General features: G+C 38.4%; 1 protein-coding gene across 1 annotated transcript in view; it reads right to left on the bottom strand.

Moving 5' to 3' along the window:
• Window positions 1-796: 796 nt before the first annotated feature.
• STK26 (serine/threonine kinase 26) overlaps window positions 797-22079 on the bottom strand; it is a 34464-nt gene continuing 13181 nt past the window's right edge. Inside the window, exons 4-13 of the mRNA XM_062007005.1 lie at window positions 16600-16830; window positions 9769-9825; window positions 8048-8156; window positions 7797-7954; window positions 5475-5660; window positions 4725-4873; window positions 3972-4065; window positions 3481-3543; window positions 3246-3382; window positions 797-2784 (exon numbers count right to left, since the gene is read on the bottom strand). Of these exons, the coding sequence (XP_061862989.1) occupies window positions 2760-2784; window positions 3246-3382; window positions 3481-3543; window positions 3972-4065; window positions 4725-4873; window positions 5475-5660; window positions 7797-7954; window positions 8048-8156; window positions 9769-9825; window positions 16600-16830 (1209 nt within the window). The 3' untranslated portion in view covers window positions 797-2759. The remainder of the gene's footprint in view (window positions 2785-3245; window positions 3383-3480; window positions 3544-3971; window positions 4066-4724; window positions 4874-5474; window positions 5661-7796; window positions 7955-8047; window positions 8157-9768; window positions 9826-16599; window positions 16831-22079) is intronic.

The raw sequence follows: 22079 nt of genomic DNA, 5'->3' as shown, positions 1-22079 counted from the left end.
GTCTTGTACTTATAGGAGCAGAAACGCCATATGCAGTAAAACAAAAAGAACATGCTGGAATGGACTGTGCTCATACATATGCATCATACACAGGCCATAAGCTGTGCCCCACACTGTCCTGTGAGGAAGGTATACACCCAACACTGCACAGGAACAGAAGAGGCACCACAGTTCAGAGACTTGTTCCAGTCCTATCACAAACAGAACAAGGTCCAATCTCCCAAAGAATTCACTGACCTTGCCTACTCAGAAGCATTCAGAGTCGCACAGACTCTGTGTCAACAGGGTAGAGCCATGAGAAACAAATTCAGGAGCAATTCCCCATCATCGCTCCCCTTGGTCTTCTCCACAACACCCTTAAGGGAAGGGACACAGAAGTAAAAGCATGTTTTTAAAATCTGAACATTTGTAAGGATTAAAATCACATTAAAGTGTGACCTGGGCAGGGAGTGCTGAGGTGACAGCAGAGGTGAAGGAGGTACGGACCTTTCAGTGCCTCCACTCCACGACGCTGAGCACACAAGGAAGTGAGAGGGCTCCCACATCCCTCTGTGTCCTGAGGGCTCCTCCTCAGGGCTGGGATCAAAAGGAGCCCTGGGGCTGCCCCATCCTTACCTGGTGCCACAGCAGCTGTGAGGTGTCCTCTGGCTACAGCAGCACAGGGGGGCCCAACCCCAAACCTTTCCAAAGCACCCGTGCGACTCCGTGCAAGTACAGCACGAGTTTGCGGGAGGCACATCCACAACTCTGCACATGCACTGCAGCCCAGAATGAAGTGCACAGCACAACCAGCTCGTGAAATTTTACAGAACTTAAATATTTATTTTTAAACCATTTAAAACCCCCCAAAACATTGAAATAAGCTTCATCTATAAACAGATTTACAAGACTAACAACTACAGAAGCTAGAGGAGCACTACCATTTGTTTCTGTGATGCAGTTATTTTGTAAAGCTTCAGATCAACTTTATTTACAACTTTTGCTGCTTTTACATTTATAAAAATATTTATTTAATCCATAACATTATTGTTTTCAAAAACTATTTCCAGACTTTTTCTTTTTCTCAGATATAAATTCTAATTGAATTTCAGTTATATAGCAGATGAAAGTTTTAAACAGAAACATTTATTCTTTAAAATTAAAACAAGGAGTTAAAAGTAATTTTTTTTTATTATTTTTTTTTACAGTGTAGGCACCATTGAAAATAATTGTCCTTGGCATATCTAACCACCATCTCTCACAAGTGTCCTTTATATAAAAACAATGTAATGGCAACATTAGACTAAAAATGCAGTATTTACTTGCACACCATTACTTTTTCATTATTTGGCAGATATATTTCAGATTCTTTAAAATGACTTTTGTGCAAAAACAAAATGTGCAGGTCTGAACCATAAAATAAACATACCCAGCCTTTATCAAAAATAAATTTACACCAACAGTTCCACAGCTAAGTACTGAAAAACAATCCCAGTTCAAAACTTCAGCATAATATACATACTGGGTTGAAAAAGGGAAAAAAAATAACAACCAAAACCAAACCAAACCGAAACAGAAGATATTACCCATCTAGCAGTACCATAAATATATAACTGAAAGCAACTTTATAATCTTACCTACTTTTTATGAAAAAAAGAAACCCCAAAAATCACTCTGTACTGCACAGTACTACCTTGTTGTGAAAGAATATCTATAACTCAGTTATTTGCATATTAACTGGTAAATACATATTTAAAATACACTTCCAGAAAAATTATAAACAAAATTATGTCAGATGTACTGTACTGAATGCATTTAAGAACAAAAAAAAACCCCAACGAGGTGTATAAATATCTTACAGGAGAAACAACACCACCACACAGAACGCTGGTGTTACACTGATACCTGCCCGTGAGGTATGTATCATGCGATGCTCGGCTTCTCTGGCTCCCTTCCACCCAGCCATGTAGACTCAGAGGAAAAAAAAATTAAGTTAAATTGGACTTCAGGTTTTGTCCATTATTGCCAAAAGCCCCACCCCCTCAACTGTATTGCTCTAAATTTTCCTACCATGATGATACGAGGTTGAGTTACTACTTCAAAACCTGTTCTAAAAGGTAATACATATACTGTACATCAGGATATACCTGTTGCTACATATCACCTGCAGACTATTGACATATTGCTCTCAAACAGAGTTAATCATAGAGCTGCCTAAAATACTGTACCAATTTAGAATTAGAATAGATACTGTTGCAGGTTTCTTTTTCAGGGCAGATAACTATATGCTGGTTGAAGCAGGTGCTACAGTAATACCCTTGCCACTACGTTACACGTCTTTGAATAGGCTTGTGAAAAAGCTATTTTCTCTGAAGCTTGTTAGTGATTTACAAAAGTTTTAACTCATGAATACAAAAGGCCTGTACAACCCCATGTACAGGAACGAAATAGCATCAAAACATACTGTACTTGCACTTTCTATTAACTAAAGTAATGGTTATCTCTAAAAGCAAAACTGCACCTCAACATTTATCAGATTAAACAGGTGAAACTACAATATTAAAAGTTGTTCTTTACAAAATAATTTCCTGAAAATATAAAACCATGTGCACTGCCACAAAATAGTTGAGTAGGTTCTTTCAAATCCTCAATCACCATCAATATGTTGCAAAGATCCAAAAGGCACAAGGAGCTCATGAGCTAAGCACTGCCAAGCTTGAAGTAGTTTTGGTGGGTTTCACTGGGTCCATACGAAACAGCAGTCAATTATGTGAAGTTTCTTAGGATGAGTCATTAACAGAAAATCTATAGATTAAAAATGCAAGGAAGAACTTTGTTAGTTATATTGTTTCAGCTTGGCAAGCAGCACATAACTATTTTTGCATTAGTAAGCTAGTACATGCCTTCACCTCATCAGCTTACAGGAAAAAACCCACCAGAAAGTGACATTCTCAAGAAAATACTCCCTAAAAAGGCAAGTTAAAGATGCTCCTGCTCCCTTCCTGGCTATAAATACATTTATGACAAAACTGCAGGCTAAATTAAAAGAAATAAGGTGTAACAACTACAGCAAAACTGCAGCACCAAAAGGCCAAACACCACCAGCAGCTGTCACTATCAGCTTCGGTCTCAAATACTTTCACTTATCACTAAGCTACCCAAATTTACCCAATGCATGGATTTCAGTGTCAACTCATCTTAAATATTTTCTTGTCAAATACTTATATTTTTTTAACAAAGCATACAAAAAAGAATCCTTAACTTACTTCTGAAATTTCTCCATAAGTTTCTTCACCATCTTATCTGTGATCCCTGGACACGTTGCTTCTGCCATATTGATGCTTTTCTCAAGTTCCTCAATTGCTTTCTTTCTGCTAGCATTATTTGTGTCCTGCTGTTTGAGCTGAGCAGCAAACCACAACAGACAAAGTTTTCATAAGTGAGTTATCAGGCACTTGGGTAACACTTTCAAAGAAGTTGTTTTTTTAAGTGCAGTCTTACCTCAGCAAACACAGGGGTGATTATCATTGTTAAACAACTCAGGGTTTTCACAAGATCCTGATCCTGAAAGTTAAGGAATAGGGATTACAATGAGTCTGTACAACATGCACACAATACACAGTGTAACAGAGCACACATAGGTTTGAGGGCTCTGAAACATTCAGGAAAGCACTCGAAATACATCACAAAAGCAGTGAAGGCACAGCAGATCCTCAGATGTTAGGTGAGGTGGAAACAGGTGCCTGATGGCACAGCTGAAACAATGGCATATACTGCCAGAAAAAGAGTTGGACACTGCTATTGGTACATGATACCTTCTGCATTTAATGCTGACAAGGCCACAGGAAGTATCACTAACCAAGGATCATCCTTTGAGTCATAGAAAGTCGGTTCTTATGGAAAGTGAATGATTACTAAGTTTTATCACTGTCTTCCTTAAATGGGCTTCAAAACCAGCACTTGGAAATAAAAACTCTTCAGCCTGTACATACCGTCCCATTCTGTAGCTTCTTTGCATCTGGCTTCTTCCGAACTGTAGTAAAGCTCCACTCAGGATGAGAGTTATTTTCTTTGTTACTGGACTCCCTGAAGAAAAAGGATACAATGTACATAACATTAACCACAACATAAGGCCAAGCAGGCACAGGCAACCCAAATACATAGTAAATCTATATGGATTGGCTCTGTAGCCCTTAAAGTAAGAAGAAAAATATGTATTGAAACATGAACTGAACCTTTAAAACACAACCTCAGAGGCTGAATAAACTGAAATAGGATGAAAGCAAAGAGAAGATGTTATCTACCCATAATGCCTACCTTCTCCCATGGCATCCCATTTAAAACAGTTATCTGATACCCAGAAAAGCCAGAGGCTTACAGAATGTATGCCCTTTCACTGGCATTGTGCAAACTTCTTCATACACCTCAATATTGCTCTGCAATACTTCTAACTGTGATTCATTGGCTTTGGTATAACCACTAGCCTCAAGACTAGGAAATACACAGCACAAACAGAACTGAAATGGAGTCTGGAGAACGTTTCAAGAGATAATGAGCACAGGGCTTCACTTGTGCATTAGTTTTTAGGTTCATACAAAGGGCTTTCTTGAAAGAAGTCAATGAAAAACATATGGAATTAAGACAGATGGACAGAACAGGAGTGAATTACACACCAAAAGGGCAACAAATGTGCTTCAGTGACAGTATTAAAAAACCCAAAAGAAACTAAATGAAAGTAAACTTACGAATCCGAACCATCGGAATCACTTTCGTCACTACTATGTCCCTCTGCTTTCCATCTCTTGAACCTGTCAATCAGCTCTGTCAGATAGGAAGTCTTCTTGGCATTTTTCATAATGAACTTGTGCTTCAGAAGTTCTTTTGCAGTAGGGCGCTGGAAGAAACACTTTGTTTAATGCTGTGCTAACACTTCATGATTTGAAACATTAGTGTAGGAGATGTGGTAAGACAACTGACTTCTAGAGCTAACTCACACAGTATCAGGGAGAGAGTGAAACAGGAAGTTAAGACAAGCCAGTAATCCACATTTACAAGCACTCTAAAAATACAACCAAGTCATACACAGACTATACTGCTTATCCTTCTATGCTAGAAGGTACACACCCAGGAAAATGACTAATCAAAATTCTCCAATGCAACATTTCCTTGTAAGCAGAGATCAGTCAGACAGCAAAAGTTCCACTGGAGAAAAAGACCCAAGATTCTCTGCTCTGTTAAAGCTTCTCTCCAGACATTATCCTGAGTGTATTTTAGGAAGCTGCCTTTGCCACCATCATTTCTTTCAGCATTCTCCATTCTCCTTTCCATATGTTAAACAAAAGAGGATCAGCTATTAAAAAGCACCACTACCATTTACAGGGGATAGTCAATTATTTCCATCAATTGTGATGCACTACAGCAGCAAAACACTTCCCAAGCATGACAGAGGAGAAAACAAACCCAAACTATCCAAACACACAGGCATGGTTACTTACAAACGTTGGGTCCTTATTCAGACAGGCATCAATGAACTCTTTAAAAGGTTTACTGAACTCTCCTAATAAAGTCGGAGGGTTGTTCTTGGGGATGAGGAACAGAACTCTCATCGGATGCATGTCGGAGTTGGGAGGCTCCCCTTTGGCTAGTTCAATAGCTGTGATTCCCAAGGACCAGATGTCAGCCTGAGAAAGGGAGAAGTTGCTTTTAGCAGAAAAGTAAGGGTCACCTAATACTTGAAGGCTCTAATTCCAAAGGACCTGGCTAACTTAATCAGTCTTTAACAACAAACATCCACAACATCCCTTTTGTTGCACACTGTCATAAAAATAAACATGCTTTTGAAAAGAGCTTCAGAAACATTAACCTTCCTCTGATTTTGTTCTGTATAATGAACTCCAAACTGCCAAAAATTTGCTGTGTCTAATTCAGATTTTGTTTAGAGGGCAAAACTGCACACTCAGGCTGATTTTTGAACTGCAGATGCACTGAGGTATCCAACTTTGTTTGACATCTCACTCTAAAGGAACAAGAGCTGAATCAAATCCAGCAGGTGATCACTTAATTTCTCTCCTAACAGACTGCATGATGAACGTAGCTAGGAAATTATCAACTAGTTAGACCTGAAACTCCAAGTTCATGGTGTCAGTTTCTGAAGAACAAGGAAGTGGTATTTATTTTAGCTAAAGGTAAGCATCACAAACAAATTCTAGTTTTGATTCTAAATATTTTATGAACTATAAAATTCTGATGTAGAGTTTTTCCCCAAGGTAAATACACACTACTTGCACCTTTTTAGATGAGCTACAATAGCTATTAATGTCACTAGAAGTGTTTCTCATTAAAGTGGCTGGTAATGGTTGACTACACTTGGCACAGAATTCATACACCAGGGCTGCCCACAGAGTAAACACAGGTTACAATTTGCATCTCTCCAATATTCCTTTCCTAGTCACAAGAATATCTGTATTTTAGACAGAAGAATTAACTAGCTCATTGTTTATTACTGAAACAGCATAATCAACAATTGTATATTGGAGCAAAATGTTTCAAAAGAAGACATGGGGCCTGGAAATCTCCATCAAAACAAACAGGAATTTCTGTGGTTTTTTCTGTCCTTTTGAAGTGGGAAGGGAAAGATTAAAATTCAAACCAGATGCCAAAATATTCATCAGTATTAGTCTAAAAATTGAAGTGTATCCTGTCCAAAAGCCTTCAGCTGTACTACCAAAGGCTTGCATCTTCTGTGCTTTCCCACCAGGCTTCTGGCATAGAAAGAAAAGAGAGAGGGAACTGCTCTTGCAACATACCGAGGAGATAGAGAAGGCAAAATACTAGGTTGCTGGGAGAATGTAAATGAAGGGGTGGTACAGCTGAATTACACACAGGGCAAGCAGAAGAGGAATCATTCTTACTTTGTCTGAACAACACAGGTTTTTTAAGTGGTGTAGAGCGCTTTTCCAAAACGCCCTAGGGAGTACATTACAGTTGCACCACTGAAACCCTGAACAGGAGGACAACAACATACTCCAGCTTATCAGCAAGAACCCTTGGGACATGTACACAAAGTCCTTCAAGTCTGAATGATCCTGGAAAAGTCTCCTGGAGTGTGAATATCTTTAGGGTATCTCAGATACCCATCAGTTTTATGTGCACAAGTACTTACATGTTTACTATTTGAGAACCCAGTCTGAAAGGATTACTTTGCAGGTACCAAGATTTTTAGATTTCTCACTCTTACTTAAGGTTGCACCTACAGAGTGTAGAAAGTCCAATGCCAGCACTGAAGTACACTGCTATTCACTAACCACACACTCTAGGCTGTCTTGTGGGTATACACACAGGGGAACAGAGGACTGTTCTCTCCTTATCATTTCTAGCAGCAGCTCCCAACCCTCAGGAAAATATGGAGAAGGTCTGCTTTTCTAGTTCACACAGTGAAATTCTCCTTTGCAACTGTCATCCAGCAACAGCTCCCATGACATAGAAATGTACATGGTACCATAATGCTACCACAGCTACTCATCCTGTAGTTCATGTTATTTTTTTACCTTCTCAGGATCTTCTCAGCATTACACAAGTCCTCAGAAATAAGAAATTAAAGACATTCTATCCAAAGCTATTTATAAAAATCTGAGGAGAGAGTAAAACTTTAGCCACCATTTTAGCTTTAAATAAGCTGACACACTCTGGTGGCTTCCACTTACTTGGTGAGTGTGTATGGGTCTTGCACGTGAGCACAGTGACATTTAACTACTCTATAAGAACAACTGTACTTCTCTGTTGGATCTGGTGAAAAGGTATTGTACTCTCATACTTACTTTTGAATCATAAGCTGACTGCTGAATAACTTCAGGAGCCATCCAAAATGGAGTTCCAACAAAGGTGTTCCTCTTGATTTGCGTGTCTGTCAGCTGCCCAGCAACTCCAAAATCAGCAAGCTTGACGTCGCCTTGCTCTGATAACAAGACATTGGCAGCTGCCAAGGGGAAGTAACAGAATATCTAAATTAGAATACTGCTCTTATGATTTGTGAAAGTTTTACCATAGTAACATTCTCAACATTATGCACCTTTTATATCCCTGTGAATTTTCTTCTCTGAGTGTAGGTAGTCAAGACCTTTCAAGATTTCCTTTAGCATGGTAGCAATCTGGAACTCATCGAACGGGCCAGCACGCAGCTTTAGAGCAAACATACATGAAAACAATGTTAGTCTTGTATCCAGTTTCTGCCTTGATAATTCAGTCTTAAACCTGAAATACTTGTTGAAAGTAAAGAACTAACAGAATTCATGAAATACTCGATAAAGTCAACATTCTATCAGAGAGAGGTGCCACTGGAATGCCCATCTTCACACCTCCTCTACCGATAATACATCAACAATGTTGTTACTTTTCTAACACAGTTTGCACTCCCCTCAGTGTGCAAGGCACTGGAAAACCTACAGCTAACTTTTCACAGACTTGTAGGTTTCTACAGACAGCAAACACAGCAGACTAAATTTCTCATTTTAGAAACTCAGTTTATGACATTAAGTCTATTGATTGTGGATTTTAAATGTAATGATCTTGTTTTTTCTTGTTCCAGCATTTCTGATTCCACGCTTGCCTCTGCATCAAGAACATAAAGCACCACTATAAAGCTGCTAACATGGAGTAAGTGTAAACTTGGCACGTTAAAAAGCTGTGTAAATAAATCAGAAGCATTTAAGGTGGGCAACTCTGCTATCAAAAAATACCCCACCAACAACACAGCACTGAAGCAGAGAACACCATGAAATTATGGTATAGCAAAGTGAGTCTTTAGTATTCTAAAGGTTCAGCGGTTTCAACTGTCACTAGTAAAAACTATTACACTATTTCTGACACTCCTCAGAAGACTATCAATTACTCATAAGTGTTAAAGAGTAAGTATCTCACAGCCCCTTTCTCAAAAAGACTAAGTTCCAGAGCTACAACTGCATAATTACTCTGCTTTTGCATTCCCGTGGCTGAGCTGATGTGATGTAATTTCATAAGGAAGTTTAAAGAGATTTCTGAAGTTAGGCACATACTTCAGCTCTTGCAGACAGGACCACTGCTAGCAAATATATAATTAACACTGTTCTGTAATACTGAAGACATGATATTTTCCCTTCAGAATCACACAAAGACTGAGTTATACTGACAGGAAAGGGTGGGTCTCTAAGCTTTACCACTGGGGCAGAGCTGTACTCAAAGTGTGGGGAAACCACATCCACATGCAGTGGACTCTGCTGTGTACTCTCCAAGCTACATCCTCCGTGAATGCTACACTATCTGAAGTGAAAGGCACTTTTATGCTTAACTGCAAATACCTCAAAATGGAAAACTGAACACCTTCTAAGCAGTTAAATTTAACTCTGTGGGCACACATTTCATTCATTCCCGAGACTCAATCCCAAAGGAAACATTTTTTTTTTTCTAGTAATGAATTCTACTGGGGGGAGGGGACAGGGGATGGACAAATAACCCCAAACCTCATCACACATGGCAAGAACAGTACTTCTCCTCATTCTAAAAAAAAAAAAAACCCTTTCATTTGAACAAGAACAAATGGATGTTTCCTAATGCTTAAAGACAAACAGTACAACCAAAAAAATCAGCATCAATTCAGTAACACAGAACTACCAGTCAAATTAACACTCTCTGGAGCATTACAATGTAGCACTGATGTAATGTCAGTTACTCCAGGCACTAGATCTTGCAGAGATAGGAAAGCACAATGAAATAAGGTTCACTAGTACTTAAAATGCAAAAAAATCATATACTTACAAGATCCAAAGCTGATCCTCCACCCAAGTATTCCATTATTATCCATAGTTTTGTGCCCTATAAAGGAAGGCATGAGTTGTTCAGAAGTGTAAGGCTGCCATAACAAAGATAACTACATATTTCAATAAACCACCAGCACAGGAGAATAAAAATGCAGGTTCCCATTACTTCTTGTAGAATGATCACACAGCAACATGTCCAAATACATACTAAAGTTTGACTTCTGTATTACCCCATCAACACTAATCATTTTCAGTTAACTGGTATCTAAAATGATTCCACCTAAAGGAATGGAAATTGGAGAAAGAAAGTGATGTGGTGGTTTAAGTTCAAACTAAGAGGTTTACAGAAACGTAGCACTTCTTACAAAGGACTGCCTCTGAGTTACAATTACTAATTTCCATCATTTGTGATACAGAAGCATTATCATTAGAACAGGAAACTTTCTTGTAACATCACTACACCTCTCATCTGAGGAAAACATTCAAAACTTTGAATTGCTTTTGAGCCAGAAGTCAGTGTGAACACGCTTCCAAGAAAACAAATTTCAGGCCTAATGAAGGCAGCTGCTAGGTGCCTCTTCACCTACACAGTAAACATGCAAGTGTGCATCTCATGTGTACACAAGCCCCAAATTCAGTTGTCAGGTTCAGCAAAAAACAAGAATTGGCAGCCCTTAAAAATGCCTGTACCTAAGGACTCCCATCCTTCCATAAAACATGGCTGATGCCTCACCAATGAGACAGCTCCAGTTTGGAGATAAAAAGCAGCACTACAACCACCAGCCAGGAGACTGCCAGACATGGAACCCTACAAAAACATTCAGGTTTCCAAAGCTTTCAGATCAGAGGTTTGAAATCAGCTTTTAAAAAGTCAAAGAACAGAACAATACAGTTCAATTAAAAGTATGATGTGTTGGGGGTAGGCATCATTTCTAGTAATACTGCTTTCACTAGATGGCATTTAAATCTCAACTCCTGTAAACATGTATGATTTTATGCTTTCTTTTGGAGATGTCTCATCTATTGAAATACCAGAAATGACAAATTCTTCTAACATTGATTTCTAGATGCAGACTTTGCCCTTGGTATGCAGCTGCAAAGGGTGGCTTGGTTCATCTACACAAAACTGGAGATTTGGTATCAAATCTACAGACTGTATCTTTCAATACTCAAATCTTCTGCTATTTGCTTGCCAGAGTCCCTTCACAATACAGAAGAAACTCAAATATTAATCTAGAGTTGCTACTCTAAGAAATTCTATTAATGAAAACATTTATTTACTCAAATTATAATCCAGTTCTACAAAAAAGCACTCAATTGAACCAGACCTGGTGAAGTATCACACATGCTGTTTAAGTCTCCAGCAAATACTTCTTACTGCTAGTTCCTTATAAGAGGCAGCAGCAGCACTTCTGAAAGCCTCTTGCATTGTATATCATATGCTTTCTTTCATATTGCCTGACTAGTCACAGGAATCTAAAGAAAGTTTAACAAACAAACAAAGGTGCAGCTTCTGAAAGTACCACATCCAATTATTTCAACAAAGTGTGCTCTATTAGACTTACACTGGATTTAAAAAACATACCATTTATGAGAGGCTGTTCCAGTATTATGAGATCAGCAGGGAAGGGCTGGCTAATTTTAGCAGTTTTTATAAAGCCCAACTTTGTCTGCTGAGAAGACCTGCAAGGAACTCCAGTTTAAGGCAAACATTGTGGTTGCCAGACATGTTTAGAGGATTTGACTATTACTTGAAAATAGTGTAAGGTGAAAATGAGTAACTACTGTGCTTCTGAAATAATGTCTCAAAGAAAGTGCTACTATCCCCTGAATCCGGGTGTGGATATTTTCCAGCCAGGCATGAACGACCTTTTTCCTAGCTATTTTAGGTCAACCAAGTATAAATAGACAACGTAGAACAAACAGTATCTGTAGATTGTCTCAAAGCTTTGCTGCATAAGGTGCTGTACAGTTCCGATCGAACTCTCTGGATGCTACTATAGGAGTTCTTCACCTTAAAATCTGAAAAACTGGGATTAATTTCAGGTTTGTTTTAACTGCAAAAGAAAAGAGCAAGATCAGGTGGCTCCAACAGTTACAAGGCCAGATATTCAGACCCCTTGACAGATGGCATTAATAGGGAAAACAATCATGAAGAGAGGCCATCAAGAGAAGATCTAGCTCTATGGGTGAGATAGAAAGCACAGCTCAAGTTTTTAATGAAGCCTCATAAATTTGCCTAACTAAATCATACCAGAACTAGGGTAACTTTCAACACCTTTAATCTTTTTCTTGCCTGAATTGTTAAGGTAGTAACACATTTTGACAAGCCATTAGACTTGAGGAAACTCCTTTTAGCTGTCTGACATAACTGACACTGCTGCACTATTATGCACTATCCAATAGTCACCTCCAAGGGTAAGCTCCACAACCAATGTTTTATTCATTAAGATGTGATGTTAATTGCAATCAAAGTGCAATCCCAGACGAGGAGACAAATTTAGATCCTGACCTGCCACAAATATAAACATCTACAGACACCTCCATCAGGATCTAAGTCATCTTACAGCTACAGAAGTTGCAATAATACAGCTGTAAGCTTGTAAAATTCTACATACGTTTGTGAGAGACATACTATAAAGCCAAAACATTTTTCTACTGTACACCAAAGATACCTTTTGATTATACATATGCTTATACATCACCTAACTGTATGTTGAGAAAACACTATTGATCTTGCCAGACACTCACTGAAAATACCTCAACTTTAATCTTAATTCAATGAGAAACTCCCATTCAAAGTTCAAGATATCCAGGTGCCCTAAATTACAAAGATACAAGGATTTTGAACCTTTTTGTGCCATGGTAACTAAAAACTGGCATCAGCTTTATCCCAAGAACCTCAAGGAAGCATACCTTGCCATCTTGTGCTAATGATAAGGTTTTTAAAGAGTAAAATATCTGATAACAGAGAAACAACACTGCACTGCTTGGTACAAATACTAATGAGCTGTCCATATTTTTCAAGTCACGTTTACACATCAGTTGTATAAGCTAGAGCTAATGAGCAGCTATGCTGCAGAACATAAGGGTATCTTAACATGGCATCAGCTGAGCTGACTAAGTTACAAATTAGTAAGTCAAGTAATTGAAATAACGACACTCTTCCCTTCCCCCTTTCAGCAGCAGGAGCACCTGGAAGAGCCTGCATGTAGCTGCTAAGCCCCAGGCTGCCTGAGGCTGGGCCACTCCATCCTGATCAGCCATCAGGTTGGCTCTGCATCCTAAAGTGCAAGGAAACTGTAAAGCTGTAGAATATGTAAAGGAAGAATACCAAACTCAAACCTGAAATCCTTGCAATTAGAAAGCCCTCACAGTTAACATATTTTCTTCCATCTTTTAGTCATAAACAATTTTTAATTATTGAACATATTATCTTACTGGAGGAAAAACTGAGACTGACTACAAATTGATGGCAAGAATGATTTTACTCATTCAAAGCTTACTCAAAACTGGTTAAAAGCCCAAGAACAGTTTACAACAGAAGATGTTCCGTTACAGTTCAAATGGAAGAACTCAGCTGCAGCTTCTTCAAAGTAAAAACTATCAAATGTGAACATTTAAACCAGATCTAGGCTACTCAACTAAGACACACCAGTGAGTGTTGTAGGCAATCTTTGCACTGAGGAGTTTGCATTGGTACCGACAGGAAAATACTAAGTCTTTTTGATTTAAACAGTGTAAACCTCAAAAATATTTCATTTCTAAAGTTTCAGAGAAAGCTACACAGATGATTAATACATTTTAGTAAAGTTTCTGTTCTCTAAGCATGATCTGAAAGAGGGTAGAACTGGTTTGTTTTCCTGTAAAGAAAGAAAAATGCAAAGGAAAAAAGAAAACTCTCCGATTTTGAAATACCTTTTATTTACTGTATGCTAACACTCCTTTCAGCCAATACCTTAAAAGTATGTCTAGGAACATTTTCAGTCGTCTTTATATAGAAAACTAAACATTCACCAGCAAACCTAGGGGTCCACTTTGAATGTGATCTTTGTCACAGTCATATATCCCTTGCACACTGCTATTACTCCCTGCAGCCTAGGACTTTGCTTTGTAATAAATAAGATGTCTTAATGTTCATAATTTCACCTCAGCACTCTTTAATCTTTAATTATATAGCCATTTGGTACACAACTGTACCAAATCTTTCTGTTTACAAGAGATGTTTATGGTATGAAATGAAATCCTGAATGAGGTACTACACAGCTAAATACTGACAGCCATTCTCAGAGTAACAGCTAATAAAAAGGTAAAAGCTACACCAATTGAGCAAAAAAACACTAGACAGACACAACTCTCAGAATACCTGTTATTACTAAAATGAAAAGGCAGCATAAAAGATTCCTTGCATATTTAACAGAGCTAACACACTCCTTCCCCTGAGGGATCTCAAGCTGAAAGACCTAGTATTAGTAACCTAGGATAAATCTAGCCTAAGAAAAATGTAGAGCCAAGATACTACTGAAACAGTCATTTTATTCATTTGTTTTTAATTGCAGAAATAAAAGTACTTATTTATTTGCGGATATTTGGATTAATTTACCTGGGGAATGGCAAGCAGAAGAACTAGTTATCATGCTGGTCTGGGATGAAAAACATTCCTGTGGAAGATTTTTTAGGTTTGGGGTTTTTTTGGAGAGATTTCTCAAAGGAATGAGAAAGTAACCAAAATTCCACAAAGACCTCCCCAAATTCCATGTATGGAAATCTTCCTTCCCCCAAAACATTGTAAGTGTGAAAAGTAAACAAGAGATCAGCAGTAATCTTTCAGAATTTATCTATTGACAATAGAAATGGAAAAAGCTGGAACACTGGTGAGGGAAGTAGTGCAGCATTAACTTCATCCTATATTCCTGAGCAATTCTTAACAAAATAAAAAGCCCTAACCAGAAGCTGACAGTTTTACAGCACTGATAGAGTAACTTGTCTCAGCCAACTAAGAAAAGATCTAAAAAGCTGCACAAGGCCAAAGACAAACTACTGTGATACCCAGTAGATTTGCAATGCCCTTTTGCTTTCGGTACCTATATTGCTGTAAATTATTAAGACTTTTCCTTTCCTATTCAATCCATGACTTACAAATCTTTCTCCACCTATTGCCTCTCAAAAAAACCCCAAATGGCAACCAAACACCTCCAAAACAACAAAAATCTACCAAAAACCAAACCTTCATCAAATCAAGGGTTTATTTCCCCATTTACAGCTGCTGAAATCAGTTTAATTTTGAAATGTAACAAAACATTTTCCAAGCAAAAAAATGTTTTCCAATACTTACCTTTACCTGTTTGTACTTCAGGGCAAACAACTGGGGCTTTTACAAAACAAAGTTACAAGGATGGATACCCAGAAGGATAATATTTAGGACTTGGCTCATCACAGAAAATGCAGGACTGTAAAAAAGACTGCCCATATCTGGATCTGCAGTATCACTTGTGCACTGATTCGGGGCAACAATGCTAGCTGAATTCAAAGTTCTTTTGAGAAGAATTGCTTTGTTCTAATGTACTAGGATGTGGAAAAGAACTACATCTCAGAGCTCTATCATTTAATAAAATACAAAAGGAAAATCCTACTGATTGAGCCCAGTACAGAGAAGGAAAGCTGGGACATCAGTGACAACTTCTAGGTTCACTTTAGCAAGAAGAACTCACAGAATACTGAGTAACTAAGTAAAGCGGAAAGCCACCATGGCTGTCTTATTTTGGTCAAAATGATATCTTAGTATTTGGAGTACAGACAATTAAAACTACCCACTTAGCATTATAAAAATTATTAAAAAAATTATAAATTATAAAAATTGAATACTTCAGCAATTTTGAAAAGGGAAGAAAGCCAACCTGACATTACTAAATACATTCTGCAAATGCTATTATAGTATCACTGACAGATACAGCCCAAATGTGACACAAGAATGCTTCTCAGACATCTGTCTTTAGCATAATGTCAAAAACCCCACTATAAAACTTAAGAAGCCAGAGATGCCTTTTGGAGGAGGGAAAACAACAACAAACAAAGAAACCAAAACACACAAAACCATAAAAAAACAACAAAAAAAACAAACCCAAGCAAACAGATTAAACCAAACAAACAGAAAACCCCAAATAAATGCAAGCAAACAAAAATCCTCAGACAAATATTTAATATAGCTCCAACTATGGTTAACACTGTAGCTTTTAATAAAATCATCTAAAACATGTATGCCCTGCAGATCATTTCAGCACTATTTAAGGTGATTAAACCTGGACAGATTTGTAAGTTGGAAAGATTTGCTCAGTATTTTGGATTTCTGTAGTTTTTCGTTTTTGCTTGTTTTTAAATTATGCCTTAGATAACATTTCAGACAGCCTTATGTAACTCTGCTGATAGCAGTTTTACTTCATCTCAGGCTTACCATGCTGCATAATTACCAACACATCTCTACACAGTGCAGGGCTTCTTTCCACATCAGAGAAAGGTTTTTGTTTCTATAGCTATGAAGGTATTTTTTTCTTCCCCAGAAAGGCCACAAAACTGGCTAGGGAGGAGAGAAAACCAAAGCAAAAGGAATTCTCCATCAACTTTGCTCATTCTCTAGCCCTTTTGTGCAAATTCCAGCTCAAAGAGTAAGCAGCAAAAGGAGTAAAGTGAAAAGCTCTGTTCAAAGAAAACCAAAATCCTACTAAAAAATCTCAAGTTGGCAAGAGAACTGCTCCTCAATTTTAGACAATTTTCTTGGTGGCATTCAAACCAGCTGGGTGCTAGCAAACCTTTGTGCAACACAATACATTACCTTTAGATATGATCCATAGTACTTTGTTACATAAGGACTATCACACTGACTTAAAACAGTTATCTCTTGCTGTATATCTTCTATTTCATCTTCTGCTTCCTCAAGGTCTATGATTTTTATGGCAACGACTTGCTGTGTCCGATTATCAATTCCTTTAAAGACCTCCCCAAAGGAGCCTTTCCCAATGCGTTCCAGTTTTGTGAAGAGCTCTTCTGGGTCTGCTCTGTGGTTCTAGAAAAGGAAAAAAACAAAAAAAAAGAAAAAGAAGGAAAATAAATACGAGTTACTTATTTACTTACAAGTTATTAGCCCTCATTCCTTCCCAAGACACACACCATTCAGATTTGTCATCACTAGAAGGATCACATCAGACAAATTTATTTCCTGCACACTGACTTCTAATTCAGCTATTAGTTACAGAACATACATTATGCAATTACGATAAAGATAAATGAGCCTTACCAGGGAGGGAGTCAGGTACAAATCTCTTTCACTTCCCCACATAACAACCCTTAAACCAAGAGAACAGAGCTCTTCTTAACGTTAATCCTATCTGTGCAGTAATTCAGAAGACTGGGGAATGTGATTCCTGGCACAGAAGCACTAACATCTTCACCCAGGAAGAAAAGGCTGAGCTTCCTACCTGGCCAACAGCCCTGGGCAGACAAAGCATCTTGGCAGGTATCACAACACGGAGCTGCTTGTGAGAGGACTGCCCTACCCTGTACTCAGCAGCAGATTGAGATCTGGTAAGATCAGGCAAGGTCAGGGCAGCTAAAAGTACTGACAGAAAATAGAGCAAGAGGGAGCGAGAGATGTTCCAAGTAAGAAGTCATGAGCAGAGTATTGAAACTGGGGTATGATCAGAGCTGCCAGGTATCAACCGAGCATGCCTTAAAATAGAGAGCAGAACACCAGGCCATTTCTCTTAATCAACTACTCTTAAACATCAGCAGACTATTACACAAATCTTGTAAATTTCTCACCTCCATTCAAGTAGTCACAAGGGAAACAAAAAGGAAACAAATTCTCCTTTTCCCTTCAAGGTAGAATATGCTATGTGGCTGTGGAGAGAACCCTGTGTATCCAAAAACCACAGCAGTGGCTTCTGAAGAACACAAAATTTCAGACCACTGTAAGAAACTTTATAGAAAAGTGTTTTTAAGAGGCAAGACAGATGTGCTAAGAGAACAGCCTACGCTTTGCAGAGCAACAGAATTAAGCACATTACTGCTGTCAGAACAGGGTAACTCATTGCACAGATCAATCTTTGATCAAGAAACACATGGCTTATATCACGACAAATAGCAGCATTTGAAAATATGAAAGAGGTGCTTTGGTTTAGACCTTTCTCACACTCCAAAACTCAGAACCAACAAAAGCAGTGGCCAAAAGGCACAGGTTACCCTACCTAACAAAATACTCAAGGATCAACACAGAATTAAAAAACCAAAATCTTTACAGTGGTGTTCTTGCAAACGCATGCAAAAACCTTTACTGGGGAAAAAGAGACATCACCATAACCCAGTCCAAAAAGGCCAGTCTCATTTCTTTACTGGGCCCTTATTGTCACTTCTTCCCTTTGACCAGAACCAGAATTTATTCTACAATATGGCCAGACAAATCGGGAAGCAGACCTAGCTAAGAGTTAACCATATGCTTTGTCAGGTTTATTTTCAGCAGAATCAGTTCACTGCTCATATATACCAAGCTGTCATTTGTGCTTTCACAAGAGGAGGGAACATGAAGTCATATGGCAGATTCACGATGATGTGTGGAGTTAGGGTTTTTAGATTTTGTAAAGCTACAAGACACACTGCTGTTCCTGAGCAGCACATTATAGCAAGAAGAATGAGGAATTTCCCCTTTGTCTACAATGAGCTTGTTGCTGCTGTGCTCCATTAAAAAACAACCCAAACCACAACTGAGAAAATCTTCAGAGAAGTAATTAAGAAAAAGATTGGGGTTCTTTTTCTGTTGATAGAGCCAGTGAAATACCTAAATGAATGGAAAAAAAATGTAATCAAAGCAAATGAAGAAACAGAGGATGAACACTATTTGGTCTGATATCCAAGACAACTAATATTATTGTACTGGGAAAGAAAATGACTGAGGTCAGGTACTCATAGAGCTCCTAGTTAGACAAAAACCCAACCAGTAAACCTTCAAACTGCCCAAAGACATCCATATTGCCATACACTACTGCATCAGCTTCTGCCATTTTTTTTCATTAGTAAGACTTAAAAAAATGTTTATTTCTTCCTTGTTTGGGTTTTTTAATCTTAATTTTAAATCTATTTGCAGATGGGTTAAAATAAATTATTGTAGGAACAGGTGTGGCAAAAGCAGCAGGAACTGCCACTCAGCCTTTCCCTGCTGCTATTTAAGCTACCAAATTGTCATTTAGTTAGCAAACTAATGTGGTCCCAAACTGCATTCATTGCAATAAGGAATAATTACCTCACAGTTCTCCATTTACAATAAATAAAGACACACACTCCTGAGAAATAACAGTTGAGAGACGACTGGCAAAACTTTTCATTAACTCTAAAATACTCATCTTCACAAAAACTAGCTTCATTTTGAGACACTCTTGGAGCCTGGCATTCCAGGAATGCTAAGTCATAGCTATTGTCAATTTAAGATTAAACCTGTTAAACACTTCCAGACAGATGAAAGAAAAGCAATTTAATCACAGACACAGTCAGCTAATCCAATCCTTCAGAAATGTTTGATGAGTTCCAAAGGGAACACTTTGGTTTTGCTTGAGGAGAAACCTTGAGCAGAAAATTCCTCTGGGCTCCTCAATGGAAATGCACATCACTCCATCCTGTACACCCACTTAACGGTCACCAACACCACAAGCCGAGCCTCCCAACTCTCTCCCCCAAGCTACTTGAGGTGAATCAGAGCTTTAAAGGCTATTTTAACTTCCAGCAACTCCTAATGCCATTATGTGGGAGTAAGGGAGTACAGGGGAGATCAGGCATGGCTAGACTTCTCAACACCACAGAACTCCACACACATCCCTGGGAAGGAGAGGTGGAACAGAGGCATCAGAGGAGAACAAACTGTGCAGGACTGCTAGGGGAAAGAGTCACATCTTTCTATTCTAAGAAAATCCTCTCACAGAACACAAAGTCAGCTTACAGCTTCTGTTATTCACCAAGGCTGACAAGGGACTGTCGGACACTCCAGGATAAGGTCAAATATTTCTGAACAACTATGGCTAATATTGAGATAATGTCTTTTGGAAAAGATTCAAACTTAGAACACTACATAACCTAAAACACGGCCTTAGAACAAAGATGGCATTTTCAAATAGATTTGCTTTTACCTTCCTGAATGTCCTTGTCTTTCAGACTACTGTTCTACAGGAATGTTTTTCTAAAAATAATTTGAAAAACCACCACAAAACTTTCAGAGATTACTTGTCAAACAAAAGTAAATTTATATAATGCAGTACTGCCTATGTCCTCTCCTGGTATAGAAAAGAGTGGAGATTATATAAATAAAAGACTGTATGTGTACACATATCCCCAAAATACACCTTTTGGTTTTTCTTTTGCAGTACAGCTGTCAGCTAAGCTTCTTATATGTTAGATATTAAGATTTTAAACAATATTGCTAAGCAGAAAAACCAATCCTTAGTCCCTGTTCTTTCCTGGATCGCTCATAGAATAGGAAAAAGGTTTGGAAGCTTTGAAAGTTGCCTGCATGATAACTGTTAGAGGTTTTGTCAAAATAAATACTGGTTTCTATGGCAAGTCCTGTCTGTTGGGCAGCAGATGGTAACAATACAATAGACAGTGTATGGACTCCATCATCACCTCTGAAGATAACACCTGTAAGGCAACAAATCAGGAAAAGAATCTATTGCTTTTTCCCTCCCAAGGCTTGTTTCCACAGACAAAAGCAGCAACAACTATGACAAGCACAGGCACATTCACATGCCAACTTCAACCTCAGCAGCATGAGTAACAGCACCAGCAGGCACATGACAATCCAGGCCCTCTGCATAGCTTCTCAAGCCCTCCATCTCCCCAGGCCAGCACAACCACACAGTCCATACAGCTGACAGTCAGGAAAATCTCTCCTCATCCCTTAACCCAACCATGTGTCATTACTGTATGTGTTGACATATATGTATGTATCTGTACAGAATCCCAGGATCAAAATTTGCCTTGGAAGGGACCCCAGGAGGTCGATGAGTCCAACTACCTGCTCAGAAGCATCAAATAAAAAGCACTATAACGTAATTTTTGCCAGCATACCTGTGGCACTTGCATCAAAATGTTCTGCCAATAAGGCTTATAAAAGCCTTTTCTTTCGATTCCAATAAACACAGCTACACAGCAATTTCCTGACTGCATTCTGATACAAGACAGACTTACCTTCCCATCTCTGATCCTTTCATGTATCTGTTCTCCAAATTCTACCTTCTTCCTTTGAAACAAAGTTAAAGCACACTAAATAACTAACTTCGGAGGTTATAGGGGTATCTAATGACATACACCAAATCAGAAGAAACAGAATATTAGACTGCTTAAGGATCTGTCAGTGCAGGACAGCTCTTGTATAAAAACTGATTTTCTAAGAAGGTTCATTAATGAATTTTATTAAAGGGTACTGAGGTACAACTGGATGAAAAAATCAAAGCTTCAAAGAATCTTGGATAGGAATTGAAGTAATGCCTTATAGCTAACAAAATCAAAATCAGGATCCTCTAGGTCTCTCAAAGCAAATAATTCAACATAATCCTGTGAGATTTCTTCTAAGTAGTCTGTCAATGTCAAAACATATACCCTGTTGCCTCCTAAAGCCTGACCCAGAAACATTGGTCCACTATCAGCATTTTCAAATCTCCCCTGATTTATTTGGAACCTAAGTTCCCTTAAAATTGCAGCAGCACTACAGAATAGCTCACCTACACTGGGAGACTTGACTCAAATACACATCAGACGGACACAATAATTACAGAATCACAGAGATCACCTAGTCCAACTCCCTGCTAAAGCAGGTGTTATAAACGGTTGTTAAGACTAGAGTGTCTACTTGGAGGCTTTTCAAGTATGCACTACTATTGGCACCCTAACAGGTATTGGTATCTCTGGAAGCCACCAGAATTACCCCTGTGTTTAAATGACCATCATTTCAAACAATTGCTTGTTAAAATAAAAACCTAACCTTCATTGCCAGGAAAAAGTCAAAGTCAAACTATACCGAACAACTTACAGAGAGAGAGGCTGAGGAAAAGAAAGAGGTCATGTTATGGCAAAACATTTAAAACCAAACCAAACAAACCCTACCAGCAAAACCTCACTCCAGTTATTAATTTGTTGTGCACCCTCCCAGTTACATTAGCATTGAAATGCCAGATCAGAAACATATGCCAACTTTGTTGCTAAAGCCAGCACATGCTCCACCATTTCTCTTATGTCTTACTGTCTGCACTGTCTGAATTCTGGCTGACAATAAAA

This window comes from Colius striatus, chromosome 13, assembly GCF_028858725.1.
Source record: "Colius striatus isolate bColStr4 chromosome 13, bColStr4.1.hap1, whole genome shotgun sequence".
Lineage (NCBI taxonomy): Eukaryota > Metazoa > Chordata > Aves > Coliiformes > Coliidae > Colius > Colius striatus.
Note: the sequence above shows the minus strand (reverse complement) of the source record. Positions and strands in the feature narration are given on the sequence as shown.